Source organism: Ictalurus furcatus, chromosome 19, assembly GCF_023375685.1.
Source record: "Ictalurus furcatus strain D&B chromosome 19, Billie_1.0, whole genome shotgun sequence".
NCBI classification, from domain to species: Eukaryota; Metazoa; Chordata; class Actinopteri; order Siluriformes; family Ictaluridae; genus Ictalurus; species Ictalurus furcatus.
This window is the reverse complement of record NC_071273.1, coordinates 16,079,504-16,096,993: the sequence shown is the minus strand read 5'-3', so window position 1 is coordinate 16,096,993 and position 17,490 is coordinate 16,079,504. Positions and strand designations below refer to the sequence as shown.

Sequence of the window (17,490 nt, the reverse complement as noted above, 5' to 3'; positions counted from 1 at the left end):
ATGGATTTCATTGATATGATGAAGGTTATGTTCAACAGAGGAGGTGGTGGTAGCTCAGTGGTTAAGATATTGGACTTCTGTCTGGAGGCTCATGAGTTCAAATCCCAGCATCACCAAGCTGCCACCACTAGTTCCTTGCTCCCCTCAACTGCTCAGTTGTATAAATGACATAAATATAAGGGTGTCTGCCAAATGCTGTAAATGTAAGGAGTCCCCAGTGTCAGTGGTTTGAAACAATCAGTTAATTTTTCATCATGGGACAGTCGAGAGCAGTTTCTGGTTTCTTGTTAACATGACAAGATGATTTGTTTTCCTATTAATTTTGAGAGGCAATAAAATCATGGTTATCCAAAGTGTACCATAGTAAAAACCAGTTAGCCATAGTGTACAATAGTAAAACCAATGTTAGCCATAGTGTACCATAGAAAAACCAATGTTAGTCATAGTGTACTATAGTAAAACCAATGTCAGCCATAATGTATCATAGAAAAACCAATGTTAGCCATAGTATACAATAGTAAAACCAATGTTAGCCATAGTGTACAATAGTAAAACCAATGTCAGCCATAGTGTATCATAGAAAAACCAATGTTAGTCATAGGGTACCAATGTTAGCCTTAAGACAAAACAAAATCATTGAGCAATAAAAAATTTTTTGGTTATAATTGGACTCAATTTTAGAGACATGAGGTTTTTTTTGTTCTCTGTGGGCACAACATGGATGCAGGAGATTGTTCCTCTGGCTTTACTATGCAAAGCAGAAGCCATACATCAACACTGTCCAGAAACACTGCCGTCTTCTCTGTACTCAGTCTCATCTGAGAAGGACAGTAGCACAGTGAAATCATGTTCTGTGGTCTGACGAGTAAACATTTCAAATAGTTTTTGGACAAAACAGGCATCGTGTTCTCCAGGCCAAAGAGGAAAAGGACCATCCAAGCTGTTATCAGCGTCTGTCATGGTATGGTGGTGTGTCAGTGCCCATGGCATGGGTAACTTGCACATCTGTGAGGGCATCATTAATGCAGAAAGATATGTACACATTTTGGAGCTCATATGCTGCCATCCAGAGCAGGACAACGCCAAACCACATTACATTACCTGGATTACAAGCGCATGGCTGCATAAGCAGAGTGTGCGGGTGCCTACAGTCCTGCTTGTAGTCCTGCCCGTAGTCCTGGAGAGCATGGCCTGCCTGCAGTCCTGACCTGTCTTTGATTGAGAATATGTGGTGCATTATGAAGCGCAAAATAAGGCAATGAAGGACCTGTCCATTTGCGCAGCTGAAGGAATGCATAATGGATGAATGGGGGAAAATTCCGCTTGCTAAACTTAACCAGCTGGTGTCTTCACTCAATGCCCAAAGGCATAATAAGTGTTATTAAAAGAAAAGGTAATGTTACACAGTGGTGAAAAGTCAACTGTCCCAACTTTTTTGGAGTGAACAGAATTTTCAAATGACTGTTTTTGGGTTTTTTTTCCATACTGTCCCAACTTTTTCAGAATTGGGGCTGTACTACATTATGGGCATGAATTGGTTATCTTGTTTGCAGGGGGTGTCAAATTTAGTAGGGACTCTAGGGACCAATATTTAGCGACTACTGAATTGATCCTAGCAATAATTTTGATCAAGCAATTAAAATACATTTATATATAGCCAATGTTGTCCATCAGTGTCTTGTGGTTTTTATTTATTTATTTTTTATTTAAGCTTTATTTAACCAGGAAAAGTTTCATTAAGATGAAGAATCTCTTTTACAAGAGCGTCCTGGCCAAGACAGGCAGCAGCACAATTTGTGGTACACAAACGTGGATGTTGTCTTTAAGAACTTCTATGTGGATGATCGTCTTGTGTCTGTTCCTGCAGATTCTGATGCAGGCCAGCTGTACCAAAGGCTCACAAAAATGTGTGCCAGAGGTGGATTTTGTTTAACAAAATGTATAAGTAACAGCCATGCTGTGTTGAGCACTACACTTGAGACAGACAGAGAAAGGAAGATCAAGGATCTAGACTTGGAGTGTGACACTTTACCATTGGAAAGAGCATTGGGTGCACAGTGGTGTGCTGAATCTGATGTCTTCAATTTCAAAGTGGCAGTCAAGGACAGACCCCTTACTAGAAGAGGAATTCTCTCGGTTGTCAGTTCCATGCCGGTGTACAGGCGTTCCTAATAAAGTAGGCGGTGAGTGTAAGTGCGTGTATATGAGTGTGTCACCTGTATTATGTGTGTGATCCATTAACAGTGTCGTCTTGATCAGAAGTTCTTACACTTGGTGTGTAAACTGCAGCATAATGGAACAGTGTGTGTACTTACAGACTCCAGATGTGTGCGTGTGCATCCACCTGGACGAAGGCCTGTGTCTTCAGCATCACACACACTTCATCCATACTGTGGAGTCACAAAGTGTGCATACATACATACACAACTGTTATATGTATGATGTCCAGACAGTATGGAAGAGTGTGTGTGTGTGTGTGTGTGTGTGTGTGTGTGTTGCTCTTGAGTGTGTTCACCAAGGCACAGGTGGGTAGTTTGTGTTTTTTGCGGTGTTTTTCCTTCACACTTTTCACACACACACACACACACACACACACACACACGTGGTATTTGAGGAAAAAGCTACAAATAAATAATAAACTTAGGTAACACATTTTTGAATACTTTTTTTTACATAAACCTGAACAGGCTTTTTCTCCACCAGCATCATGTCATCAGGCTCTTCCCTTTCTCCTGTCATTGTCTCTCTGGGCTGGAACTTCCTGTCCTGCAGGCCATATAGCATGACCATCACCAGGGCCATGAGGTCATCAGGCTAAACATATAAACATATGATGATTATTAGCATTGTCCAAGAAAACTGCAAACTTACCAGTTGTTGAGCGGCCTGGAACCAGCTGTCAATCAGCACGTCCTTCAACAGCACTGGGATTGGGATCAGATAAAAAGTGTCATTAAGTATTCAATAAAATTAGAATACAGTAAAATACTGGCAGTTGAGTTGCCAGACACTTATTCTATTTTTACAGGACTACTTCTGTAATCCACATTTACAGTATAGTACTGTTATTACCAAATGCAGAATCTTACTGTATTATCACATCATTTTACAATATTAAACTGTGTTGTCTACAGCTATACATTGTATTTTTACAGGAGAATACTCTAATTACTGCTTTTCATACTGTACTACTAGATTGACTTATTTTGTCATTAAATAATTACAAAAATACTTTTGCTATTTCCCATAACAGTAGTGGCAATAGGAAATGAAAAACAACATATTCTGCATTTTAAAACATTTCTTTTTAAGGGCAGAAAATGTTTCTGAACACAAGGACTATAGCAGCTAAGCATGTGAATAAATGCCATTACAGTGTAGATGATAGATGGCGTGGACAGGAAGGTCAACACAGTTATGCGCTTTTACAAATGAAAGGACAATAATGTTTCTTTCTGTGGTGCATTAGTGTTGATGTGCAGAATGATTTGATCAGACAATCAGTGCTGTAGAATTTCGGACTGTAGAAGGAAAAAATAGTCCAGACCTGCAATAGTACATTTTAGTATTTTTATATAAGGTTGTAACTTAATGCTAGTTGCTAGATGCTAGTAATGGAAATGTTTTGGGATCAAACACCAGGACTGAGAGAAAGCCACACTTGCACCCTGTCAGCTAACAAACGTAGATTAGCAGAATATTTTCTGAGTGTTACAGTTGTAGTCACTTTTCATTTAATCTGTCGAGTTTCCTGGGCGTCTCGTTTACAAACATTTATACTATATTGCTGCAACATTATTAGTTACATGTATAGGGACACAAAATTGTTGTGTGAGAAATGTTCCAAGAACATTTATGTTTGTAACGTTACAGTCTAACGCTATAAGGGAATTAAAACACTTTGGGATGTGCCATCGCACCACCTCATCTTTGATTATTTTCCTATAAAAGTTAGCTTTGTTCCTTACATAATCACATTCTCTGATATCTGATAGTTGGGTTTGAGCTCAGCTTCAGCTTGGATTCTTTCTAATTAAGTCACTTTGCATAAAAGTAACCACCAAATCCACTAATGAGGGCTGACAGCAAAATCAAAAAATGTCAAAGAAACAGGAATGAATCAGGCAGCAGCTTCCCAAATGCATCAATAATACAGAAGGATGTGATGGAGAAGAGCAGGATGAAAGGATGAAGGAAGAGGAGAGGATGAAGTATTATTGAAAGATATGGCTTTGGAAAAGGGGAACTCTAACCTGACACAAAACCCAGACTCAGAGTTCCTGTCTTTTTTCGCGGGCAGTTTGTTAAATTAAAATTAAAACAACAACATGGACATGACAATGTTGCACACCGACAAAAGGCTCATGTGGCTTCATATTATATTATATTATATTATATTATATCATATTATATTGCACTAAGACAGAAACTAACTGCTTGTAGATCATGGATGTAGGCTAGTATTTCCTGTTTATGATGGATGCTGATGGTGAAATTCATCCCTCTGCACGACAAAGATTACGATCATTTTATTTATGCATTGCTAATTACAAAGTTCTTTAAGTAACAGTGGTGTGAAAATATTAAAAGGTATTTAAAAAGCTAATTTTAAACTAACTCCTCTCAATATATGGTTTAGGATCAACTTCACACCCTGATTTTTGTATCAAAATAAAGTTGGGTTCAGCATGTACAAACTTTTTATGTTTAATTGAACAAGTTATGATTACACAACCACATTACATAAACACATTGGATTATACTGATAACAAATATTGATGAGTAATATGAAAAAAAAAACACAAACAAAAACATTTGCATACAAACAAGAGAAAAAATATAAATACAAATATCTCAAAATTATTTATAAACATAACATTGTATATCTTGATCATAATTGTATGTATATATTTTGCACTTTAATTAATCATTTAAATATATACACGTGTGATTAATTAAAGTACAAAATACAATTTTATTATTAATATTAATACAAATGAATATTAGTTTTTATTAGTTTGTTAAAAATGGAAAACCAAAATATCACTACACACTGTTTATATGTATACATACAGTACTTATATATGATTTACTATTGATATATTATTGAAATAGAAATATCTAAATATACTATATTATGTGAATGAATTATATATTTAAATATTAAACAACTGCAACAATACTCGAGGTAGCCATCTTTTTTATTTTCATAATACAAAATAATATCTATAAGAGCGCGTGCCACTATTGGATGTGACGTCACGGGCCGGGGCTTTTAGAGGGCTTGTCTTGCAATGCTTATGTTTATATTCAAAGGTTTGCAATGTTTACTTTCAATGGTTTAGAATGTTTATTTTCAAAGGGTTAGGAAGTTTACCTAAAGCCAGTCAGAGCGGTCCGAGTTCTAAAGCTCTCAAATTCTGAATTCGCACGTGCGATTTTTACTCTGAGACCATTTTCTACACTACGATCATCTCCAAAACCGAGACATCTCTACCATCATCTCCAGAACCGAGTCGTTCTACCATCATGTCTGCACCACTTGTGCCTTCTCAGCCATGATCTTTAGTTGGGACGAAGCGCCGCAGCTCCAGGAGGACGAGCCTGAGACCGGAGTGAACGGACTGCCTGATCTGCCTGACAGCAACGGTAAGTTACCCAGTTTCCCTTCAGCATCACACACACTTCATTTCGGTGTTCGGTTAAGAACAAGTGCTTCAAACACTGCGTTATCAAAACAACACTAAACAGGACTCGCAATCAGTAATAGCGTTAAGAGGTTTTGGTAAAAGCGATCAGCTCGTTGTTATTTAGCTAATGGCTCTACACACGTGAACATAACTATTACTGTAAGTAAGGGCGTGGCACTTCCTGTTACACATGCGCATTTGTGTTTTTCTATTTATCGATCGATCTGTCTGACATTAATTTTCATCTGGCTACAACACTGCAAACAGACACGAAAATATGAACGATGTTAAAACAGGCAGCTTAAAGCGGCGATGCCACCTGCGCTCACACTACGCTTGAAGCATGCGGGTTTTTGTCGGACGCCGCTGCCAATATGGGCGGGAAGCGGATATGACATCATCCTTAATTACGTCTTACAGCAGTAATATGTGAGATAATATTTTAAGCGATTTTTAAGTTGTTTTTTACAATCTTTCAAAGCTGTGTTGTAAAGTACAGGAGAGCTACAACCCGCTAACATTAGTGCTTCCCTTTATAAATTTCTTTCTTTCTTTCTTTAACTACACAGGGCACGCAGTCACATCGCGATCATCTATTGGTCACACGTGTTCACGTGATATGATTACGTAGGTCAGAGTCAACCAAATTTGAACTTTCATCGCGCAGTACCGTAGTACGGAAATTTTCCGGTTAGCCGTTTCCGGTTAGCCGTTTCCGGTTAGCCGTTTCCGGTTAGCCGTTTCCGGTTAGCCGTTTCCGGTTTTTGAATGGTGGCGCGCTAAAGCCTGGTGTGACCGCGGTTACGTGTTAAACTCTTAACATACCAGCTGGCAGTGACAGGAGAAAATAGCGGGCAGAAATTAACCACTTGGCTAATGGTTTAAGATAGTGATAATTAGCCTAATGTTAGCTAACTTGTTAAAAAAAAGTTACATAGTTCACTAAAAGTTTGCTAATTTCTGATTCCTTTTTACTAAATGTGCAGATGTATCTCATTATCTCTTCATCTCCTGTGATACAGGAACATGGAGGGAGGAAACTGTGGAGGATGAGCACGGGGAGAGGAGGAGACGGAGGGAGCAGGTGACTGATGAAGACGATGACATTGAAGAGTCCCCTCCCAGAAGAAGACAGCGTGTGGAGCATGAGGATGCTGACGATGAGCCGATTGACTTCGCTAGTTTGGAGAGGAGCTCGTCCCCTTTGTGGCGCTTATCCCCTACTTTGGAGTTTGTTCCATCTGCAGATGCTCCCTCCAGCAGTGAGCATTTCTGGTGGATGATGATGATGAGGGAGCAGATGAACGATGAAGAGGCCCCTCCTAGAAGAAGGCAGCATGTGGAGCAGGAAGATGACGACTATGAGGTGTCTGCGCTCAGTAATTCGGAGAGTAGCGCACCCCCTTTGTGGAGCTTATTCCCAGCTTTTTTTCCTCAGCTCCAGCAGTGAGCATTTCTGTGGGAGGAGGAGACGGAGGGAGCAGATGACTGAAGAAGAGGACAGTGATGAAGAGGCCCCTCCCAGAAGAAGACTGCGTGCGGAGCGAGAGGATGATGAAGATTGAGGTGTCTGAGCACACTTATTTGGAGAGGAGCTCATAATAAGCCATAACCTTAAAACCACTGACAGTTGAAGTGAATAACATTGATTATCTTATTACAGTGGCAACTGTCAAGGGGTTCACTGATGCTCACATGCCCATTGTAGGCATTTTCGGTAGTGGACAAGGGTCAGCATGGACACGCTGACTGGTCTGCGGCTATATAGCTCTTCTGTGAGTTTGGACCGGACGGCCTAGCCTTCGCTCCCCACAAGCATCCATGAGCCTTCGGTGCCTTGTCGATGGTTCACTGATTGTCTTTCCATGGACCACTTAACCACTGCATAACAGGAGCACCTGAGAAGACCTGCCATTTTGGAGATGCTCTGACCCAGTCGTCTAGCCATTACAATTTGGCCATTGTCGCTCAGATCCTTATGCTTGCCCATTTTTCCTGCTTCCAACACATCAACTTGCTGTCTAATATATCCCATTGAATATCTCATTACAAAGTCAAACCACTGTAATGAGATATTCAATGTTCGTCACGTCCCGTCAACCAGTCTGTATGTTTGTATACACCTGATTTCAAATCCCAATGGTAAAATATAAAATCTGTAATGTCAAAATCTACATCATCACTTGCTACATAGGCTAAAGACTTAGCTCATACCTGTGTTAAATGCATAGGCTTTGTACAGTAGGATTTGTATTGTGTATTCAGAGTATATGCATTACTATAATGTATAGTTATTAAATTTATATATATTAAATGTGTAGGCTAGACATATTAGTGCTAAAGTGTGTGATGTATATTTTATGTTTATTAAATACAATACTTTTTATCAATTAATTGCTTTATTGCATTTTGTTTAAATAAACATCCCAATAATCTGAAATAATCAATAAATTACAATTATTTTTAGTGCAAAACAAATGTCTCAAGTGTCTCTTACTTATAACACTATAAGCACTTCTCATTGGTTTCTCATATAATTACAAGGTAGAAATACATCTTCAGCTGAAAAAATTGGTGTTCAGAAGTAATTGCACTGTTTTCCTCCCACAAGTATTTAATAGCATGGGCATTGCTTAAATTCTAACAAGCAAAAATATTCCAACCTGTCAAATCTACATAAATAATAAACTGGTATTATATAACAGAATAAACTGATAAAACCCAAGGTGCAATTTTTCTGTATAAACAACTGATTGTAGCATATTGGCCAATTTATTAGTTTACAGGTGAAACAGCAGATATCAGAGAGATGCAGATAGATGGGAGTGTCTGAATAACCAGGTTCCATTTGATTTCTACAATACCTAACAGGCTGTGAATATTATTTAACAGATACTGCAGGAAATCTGACTCTAAAAATTTTACTCCAAAATGAAATAAAGAAACTACTTCTGTCTATTCTGTCATACAGACCCAAACCTTTAACAGTTTGCCGTTCTAGATTTAAGCAATAAATAATAAGAAATTATATTTTCATGCCAGGGGTGCATTAGTTGATCAATTACTGGTTGATTTAAGGTGAAACATTTGTGTGGGTCTTTCAATTAGAAAGGTATTTGATCTGTATAGCTCTTTTAACAATGGACATTTTCACAAAGCAGAAATCCAGGTATAGGTTTATATTTAGATCCCTAATCAACAACCTAATGTAAAGGTGACAGCAGCATAGGAAAACTCAGATGACCCAGACTCAAAAGAGAACCCATCCTCTTCTGGGTGACAGCAAGTTATAAATCATTACAGTTACATGTGCAGGTGTAGAAGAGTAAAGACAAACAATACTCTGTGTGTTGATGATTAATAAGAGCACATTTTGAATGAGCACAGTTGTGAATGAGTCTTTAGGATTATAGCAGCAAGGTGGCGACCTGGTCATGAACTATTTTTTGGTAGTGCAATACCTAGGGTATCTATGTGGGACCATCCATAAAACCCGTAGAAGTATTTTACTTAATGTTTTAGGAAATATGCTTAAGTAAGTTCAAAAACTCAATCTATAGGCTGATAAACAAACAAACCAACAAATAGATGTAAAAAGTGTAATAGTACGCCCCGCCCCCAGCATCAAAAGTATGATAGTACGCCCCGCCCACAGCATCAAAAGTGTAATAGTACGCCCCGCCCCCAGCATCAAAAGTATGATAGTACGCTCCGCCCCCCAGCATCAAAAGTGTAATAGCACTTAATTAGAGCATGAGAAAATGAAAGGTCTCCAGGCTACAGGGATACATAGTAAAACCGAGGTTAGCCATAATGTATCGTAGTAAAACCATGATAAACCATAGTGGTTTAAGGGTCACTCAGCCAACAGATATAACCCTGCTAAAACACAGAGCTTTAACCTGTAAAAATGGAGTGATTCAGTGTTATCTTGTTTAGAATTTTTTTTTTTTTTTATATATACTAGAATTTTTTTTGTAGAACGTTAGCTATCCCTCCAAGTCAACCAAATTCTCTCTCAACCTGGAAGGTTGCCCCTCTAAGATGGCGGCGCGGTTGACGTATCTATCTACTCCTTTTGCCGGTGCTTTGCCACAGCACCGCGCCTGCTCGTCTCTATAGCAACATTAATAAACTTTTGCTGCTCGGTTAACTCGATGGTTACTCGGATACAAAATGGAGCCTTTAACAGCTTCATATTATGGAGCCTTAGATAAGACTAACCCTGTCATTTCTGCTTTTGAGAAGGATTTGAAAGAGTTTAAATCGTATATGAAAAGAATTGGTGATTCACTAACCTTCGACCACTTCTCTTATTCAAGAGGGTAAAAACATGGCGCCTAATTTCATGTAGTGTTTGTATAAAATATACACGTGTTAATGTTATCCTGATTTACCTTCGTTTAAACCTAACGTCATGACTTTAATTTAAATGTAATGTTCGTGAGCTTGGTTTTTGACAGGTCTTTGAAACTGTTTGACATCTGGAAGAAATATGAACCTCGTCTCCCGAGCCCTTATTACCAGGAGCATGTGCTGGACATCGCAGATTTTCTTTTCGAGAATAAAGTAAGAACATTTATTTTCTGATTTCCATCATTTTATAGAGCACATATGCCTAATAAGGTAAACAACGACAGTCTGATAACTGACTGTTTGACATCTGGAAGATGTACCTATTAGCAGGGAGGTTTACTTTAATAATGTATTCCATTACAATTACAAAGTACTTCATAGAAATATCATAAGTAATTTAATCCAAGTGTCATAATGTGAAAGCAATGATTACTTTTTATTACTTCAAAGCCACCTATGTAAATAAAGTCAAGAGAAAAGCAATATGATCTAAAATACTTTTATTTAGAGCTTATTTTAGAGCTTAAAAACATGTCCAATGTTTGGATTTGTTTTTAAATAAATAAATAAATGCATAAATGAAAGATCACTGTCACTGATGGGGGTAACATTACATCACAAAATTTAGGGTGACCATATTCTAGTTTTCCAAAAAAGAGGACACCACCCCCGCCACCCCCCACCTGCCGTCCTAATAGCGTTCAAAACAGTGTTACTATGAATTCAGACTTTAATACACTGAAAAAGACACACATATATATACACACACACACACACACATACACACACATACGCATTTATATATATATATATATATATATCCAGCCATCTTCTATACCACTTATCCTACTGGGTCGCAGGGGACCTGGAGCCTATTCCAGGGAGCATCGGGCACAAGGCGTGGTACCTGTACACCCTGTACAGGGTGCCAGTCCATCGCAGGGCACAACATATGTGTGTATATATAGGCGTAACTTGTAATAGTGGGCGTACCTTACAGTTCAGTTACTTACTGTAACCAATGCACATTGTCCATCAGTGGGAAGTGACCACTAAAGGACCACTGCTGACCAAATATGAGTAGATGGTGGACCGTTCTCATTCTTAACGCATTAATTGCACTAACAGTAGTGTGTGTGGTGCTGATATGAGACTATCAAGATTAGCAACATTACTGGATTTTCAAAAGAATAGTTAGTGAGCATAAGGAAGGAATATATGGAATACCAGTCCATCACAGGGCACCATGTGCACACATTTACACACTCATTCACACCTTGGGGCAATTTAGAGTCAATAGTCCACTTATTGTCATGTTTTTGGGAAGTCTGAGGAAATCCACACAGACATGAACAGAACATGCAGAGAAACTCCACACAGACAGTGACACTAGGTCCGGCTTAGAAGATAGAGGATGCTCAGTGCAAATTTTTATACATTTTGATTTGCCTTACAAGTTGCACCAGTAGTGTACAGTGTTTAAAAATATTGGCAAAGCTCCTATGTCTCATGCGGTGCACTCTACCATGTCGACCGTGTCAATGCTCTGTTGAGAATGGTCCTTCAGGAAAACAATATCTGGTTAGTGTGGCTCTCATGGTGGTGCCTTTCCATTCATAAACAAGGTAGAAGGGACTGATTTACTATTCCTATCAACAGATGGACTAGAGTCAATAACTATGTCTATAATATAGATGTGCTTAGTAAAATGGCCAATTATATTAATATATATATTGTATACTTATTTATGCAATATGTTGTTGATATACCTAATAAAGTGACCAGTGAGTGTATGTTGTAAATATACGAGCGATGATGTGCATTCTTTATTAAGTAGGTTTGGAATATAAAGGTCACTCCCTGTGTTGTAATTGTTGTGTGTAGTTTTACAGATTGGCACTGTGGCAGGGATACACACGCTACCTACACCGGTTCTCTCCTGCTACCTTGGAGAACATCAGAGATGTGGAGCAGTTCAAGCAGACCTTCTTCTCACATGGCTTTCATGCTGCAGGAGCAAAGCTTACAGTTAGGCATATTTGAACTAGCCACGTGTTTGTAAAAGCTAGTCAGTAGCTTCTACTGCACCAAAGAGATGTGGTCTGTTAAGCCTGTTAACTTGTTGCCTGTGTATTTTTAGCTCCGGGCTCTGTATGGGGAATGCTTGTGTGCCTTTTACTTGGTACGCGAAAGGTGCAAGCAGCCAGGTTGCATCGGGGTGCAGAAACTGCTAAGCGTTCTAGCGTTTTTGCGCATCATGATGCAGGCCATCCTGCCCCACGAGAGCCTGTGCTGGATGGTGTACAATGGTACGTAATGCAGCAGCAGTTCTCACTGAAGTATAGTGATGTAAAATATTTCCATAATGTGGTTGTAAGTATTTCAGTTCTCTCCACAGGTTCTTTATACATCTACAACATATGTAGGTTCTTGATGTCCATGAGTCACTCTGCACAGGTAACCAACCATGCATGCTTTCAATCATAGCGCATGTCCTGCAGCATTGTGGATTCAAAACTGTTTTAAACAATCCACTGTGTTGCCAGGCTCTGGAGTATTTACTGTGGGCATGTGTGTGTCTGGAGACCTCCATCCCACTGCTAATTCCCAGTTTCCTGCCCTGGAGAGCAACACTGTACTGTAGTGTTTGTGAATGTTACTATGATGGCCAGGCTGCTGTGCAGGCAGAGGTCAGTTTTCCACATCAATGATTAAAACTTCTCTCTCTGTAAGGCTAAAATACTGAGGATTCTTTCCTGATTATGTTCTAAAGCTGATGGAAGGGCATGGTGCTATGGTTCCCCTCTTAACGTTTTCAATCCCTTATATTTTTATATAACTTATATTTCTCAGTTTCATATCTACCTAACTTTTTTTATTCACTGTAGTTTTACTGTAGGTACTGAATATTTTATAGCAGTTAATAAGTCATATGCCTTCACACAAATATGTGAATCCATGATTAGGTTGGCATTTGTGTCCCACTGATAATACATGCACAAATACGTATGTAAAGCAAAGGGAAAATACATTTTAAACATAGGTAAAATGTACTTCACAATAAACTGCATACTTTTTCAGATACATAACTTAAAATCATTAATAAAACCTGTCAACAGCCCCTTTTACCTGTTCCAGCCCACTATAATTACACTTTTCCCTCAAATATAATAATTAAAATGCTGTTATATTTTGCATTATTGTGTGAATCTTAATTGTGTCCAATAACATTAATTCAACACATTCACTCCTATGAAATATCTGAAATATTCCACAAGTCACATGTTCAAAAGGAAGGTATGTCATTCAGATTTCATAAAGATCATAGGAAGGAGAAAAAAGTCCAATTCTGTTAGTCTAATTATAGATTAAAAATATTAATTAAAAATAAAGTTTAAGTAAATAATTTGAATGTTTAATGTTGTCTTTCTATTTGCATGTTCATTAACCACTTTTTGTATTTGGTAATTCCATGCTAAAAACAACAATAACAAAAAACTCAACCTTGTTACTGATTTAAGAGCAAAATGCAGCCACAGTCAGCAAAGAAACCTTGGGGAAAAATGTAAAAATGTTGCCTGAGAGGGTTTTTTTTTCCTTCATATTTTGTAAATGGTTAAATGAATGCTTTCTTAGATTCAATGTTGAAAAATGATTAAAAAATGCTTAATTTTTAAGAGATGTTAGAGCTAAATGATGCCAATCATGGAATCACCCAAGTGACTGGATAATATAGCTACAAAGAGATATATGAGGTATCAGGATGTGTAACCATCATAATCTGCTAGATATAGGCTTAGTTTAGAATTTTCCCTTATTCGCTGCATTGTGTCTTTTCTTGGCCAGGTGTTTGCTAGGCGAGCTCTTGGTAAAATAGATGAACTAGGGAAGCTGGAGAAGTTGAGTGGGTTCCCATCATCACCGGAGACAAAGCGAGCCTTTAAAGATGCCACCATCAAAGTATGGATGAAATTCATATTTGAAAAATATTTCTGTTAAAAACAGGATCAGCCATTTCAACCCAACCCCCCCCCCTTTTTTTTTTGTCGTAAAAGTCAGTAATCTGGTCTCTGTAATGCCCTAGTCTCTGTACATGGAAGAAAAATCAACAGTCAGTCATAACAAAGAGGCATTTGCTTGTCAGTTCTGTAAGGTCCTCATCGTAAACCAATATGTATTACTTATTACCTCATGTTTTTAGGGAATTCTGATGGGAGGAACTAAATTTGTTTGAGTTCAGCTAACTTCCACCAATATGGCTGACTATACCTTTAAGATATAAAACTGGATTCTTTATGGTGCCTGTTTTATTGCTATGTTATGGAGAGTGTGTGTTTGCTGCTGTGTTGGCGTGCAGGTTGCAGTCATGGTGTTTAAACGCTCAGTGTATGAATCTCGGAGGAAACGTAAAGGATTATTCAGGTTAAAACAGAAGGGCAATCTCAGGGATGGCCAGAATGTGAGTGTCTTTTTTTCTGCCATGGGTTCACCCTCTAGTGTGTATGTATAGCAAGGACTCTATACTTATTTAAATACTAATTGATACTACAAACTGTTGACAGGAGGGTTTTTACCTAACTCCAGTTTTTTATTTTTTATTTTATTTATTCATGTTTCACGCCAGAATCCATGGCCACGTACAACAACTGAGCGCATCCTGATGGAGCTGTTTGAAGGAAATGCTGCTCAGTTCCTGGCAGTGTTGGAGGCTCTGTGGGACAGTTCCCGCAGACCCCTGCAGACTGGCACACCGGATGACCCTGATTTACAGGAGGTGGCATTTGAGCTCATGTCAGCTGGCATGAGCATACTATCCGGTATCCCTCCTGTTCGATCCACCCTGTATACAAACAAACCACTGTTTGATTTAGCTTGTGGTTTTAACTTTCTTTTGTGGTTTAGGAAATGGTGGCTCCTCCGATCGAGTCCGCAATGACAGCTTGCCTTTATCTTTGAATGCCCTCACTCCTACTTGCACCCTCATGGAGATGGCAATAGCTGGTGAATCTTAAACTCTTAATTTCTTTATGTTGTATGTTTTAACAAGACCTGATGCTTAGCTCATGGTTACTATGACTTTTACTACAGGGGAGAATCAGATTTCAGTGGATGCTGCAGTGAAGTTTGTGAAGCTGTTGGTTAGATATGAACAGTGGGATCTGTTTTGCAGCCTTTCAGACAACCTTGTGACAGTACTCTCTGTAAGTCAGCTTGTGAAATGATAAACATATCTTTCAAAATTAATTGCTTTGCATTTAGCAGTGTATTAAGTGTATACATTTTTGGTAGAGACTGGAGGGACGTCTCTTCCGGAAGGCTGAGTTGGAGCTTACTCTGCTGGAGGCCATGGAGCGTCTTGTGTCCACTCAAAGACTCCGGCTGGGGACCAAAGACCTCATGTCTGAGATTCAAACTGGTATCAACAACTATTAAAGTGTTTAAATTTTCTGTGAGGAGACCATTATTTAACATTTATGGTATCAGTCTCCAGTGACAGCACTTTATAACAGATATTAGGTTTTCTGAGTCTTCAGGATGGAAGGCTTTGGTTTTGCAGTTTCTTGGAAACATGACAAGCTGCATTTTTTTGTCTTATTAACATAGAGAGAGAGAGAAAAAATAGAGTTTGCTGAGGGGATGACAGTTTATACTTTAGCTTCTACACTATATGGGCAAAAGGTTGTGGACACCTTACCAGCATACCCATATGTTTGTCTTCCCTTCTTCCATCACATATGAGATATGAGTTTTATGCTCAGGTGTCCACAAACCTTTACCCATATAGTGTGTAATGCAAATGATAACAGGAAGTATCTTGTTTCACAGATGTTAAACAACATTAAATGTAACTGCAATCTGATAAAGGTATGACTTCTTGTTCTTTAAGAACTTTAAATTGTTCTTATTGGTAAGAAGAGGAATACAATATAATGGGAAATGCTAATTTAGCCAAATAATCAACCGCTTCATGTCAGGCTGCATCACACTACCTGGATGCTGATTATTTTTGTGTACCAGCACAATCTGTTGAGTTTTTATCCTTATGTTTTATATATACATAAAGTAAAACTATGCTGTGATCATAAGAGTGTTCATGGGAATGTTTATACACTGTAAGACTACAGTTAGCAAGTTTAAATAACAGTCTTTTCATATTTTACTGTGGATGTTTTCTACATTCTTTTGTGCTACCCTTTTCCAACCAAAACCACTTTCTGTATTTTTCACCCACAGATAAAGACCAATCTTTGGGGCTAATTAGCATGACAGATGAGCTCCTAAATCTGGTCCAGACTCTACATGTATGCGTGTGTGAGGCAGCTCAGGTCAGCTCTCTTATACACACATCTCTGCCATTTTGTGTAACTTGTAATTCCAGACTTCTCACTGTGCTCGTGTATACTATATGCATCTGTCTTTTAGGACATCAGACCGGATGAGGATCTGGTGCTGGATATTGTACTGTTCCTCTGGGCGAAATGTAAGATTGTGTTTCAGAGAGCTCAGACCAGACACTATGACCCAGTATGCTACATGGCCAAAATGGCCTTTCCGGACAAGGTAGTTATATGTCGGATTGATGTGCTGTTTTGACTTAATGACAGTATCTTTTAAGTAAACTTTCTCACCTTTCAGTCTTGTTGCCTAGTCAGAATTAGACTAAAATTGCCTGAGAACATCCTGAACTTTTCATTCATTGGTCAGAAATATGTTGATGTAAGAAACCAAATGCAACTAGAAATCACAGAAATAAGCATTAGTATATTATTGTGAACTTTAACCAGTTTTTTTGTGTTCTTTGGTCCAGATATCCAGAATACATCATACTGTACATTGTACCCTGCTGTAGTTGATCAGTCGAATCAGGGTTGAACTGTACTCTCTCTATAATTAAATCATAAGTTTGAGCTAGGGTTCATATGGAAGGGGCACAAAACTAACAATTACGATCTTAGACTGGTCATTTTGGTGCTCATTTAAGTGGGCTGTTTTAGAACCTGCTTAAGCAAACAGGACTAAGGGAGTTAACACACCAGCGTTCAATTCAAACACATTGAATACTGCATATGTGGAAATGTGTTATTGTAAATGGTAAAATGGAAATAGGATCAAAGCACTAGTCTAAGCTTAACAATAAGAAACAGCTCTTTTGTCTCCCAAAAATAGTTCAATGAAATCAGCTTCCTTTCCATTTATCCTGATATATAGCTCTCCCATACATTACACTACATATATTATTCTTGCAAGCAGTCGCACAGAGATGAAAGCCAAGGAACTAACGCATTGATATGTCACTGTCTGTAAATCACAGATGCACTTTAAATGGTAAAAACCTCATGCAAGGTGCTAGCTTGCCATCTTGGGGTTCAGTGTCTTGCCCAAGGACACTTCGGCATGTGGATTAATAAACATCCTGCTCTACCACCTGAGCCACAGCCACCCC

The 17,490-nt window shown here is 38.5% G+C and overlaps 1 protein-coding gene across 4 annotated transcripts in view; it reads left to right on the top strand.

Moving 5' to 3' along the window:
* Nucleotides 1-9,314: 9,314 nt before the first annotated feature.
* Nucleotides 9,315-17,490, top strand: part of cfap54 (cilia and flagella associated protein 54) — a 35,643-nt gene continuing 27,467 nt past the window's right edge. For 2 of the 4 annotated variants that reach the window (XM_053650315.1, XM_053650314.1), the window contains exons 1-14: nucleotides 9,318-10,015; nucleotides 10,154-10,259; nucleotides 11,931-12,074; nucleotides 12,187-12,355; nucleotides 12,445-12,503; nucleotides 12,593-12,736; nucleotides 13,893-14,006; nucleotides 14,404-14,505; nucleotides 14,671-14,863; nucleotides 14,949-15,047; nucleotides 15,135-15,247; nucleotides 15,336-15,462; nucleotides 16,281-16,372; nucleotides 16,470-16,607. In XM_053650315.1, coding sequence (XP_053506290.1) covers nucleotides 9,867-10,015; nucleotides 10,154-10,259; nucleotides 11,931-12,074; nucleotides 12,187-12,355; nucleotides 12,445-12,503; nucleotides 12,593-12,736; nucleotides 13,893-14,006; nucleotides 14,404-14,505; nucleotides 14,671-14,863; nucleotides 14,949-15,047; nucleotides 15,135-15,247; nucleotides 15,336-15,462; nucleotides 16,281-16,372; nucleotides 16,470-16,607 — 1,749 coding nt within the window. In that variant the 5' untranslated portion in view covers nucleotides 9,318-9,866. Of the gene's footprint in view, nucleotides 10,016-10,153; nucleotides 10,260-11,930; nucleotides 12,075-12,186; nucleotides 12,356-12,444; nucleotides 12,504-12,592; nucleotides 12,737-13,892; nucleotides 14,007-14,403; nucleotides 14,506-14,670; nucleotides 14,864-14,948; nucleotides 15,048-15,134; nucleotides 15,248-15,335; nucleotides 15,463-16,280; nucleotides 16,373-16,469; nucleotides 16,608-17,490 lie in introns of all 4 variants that reach the window. The other 2 variants (XR_008388562.1, XM_053650317.1) reach the window with 2 other exon arrangements.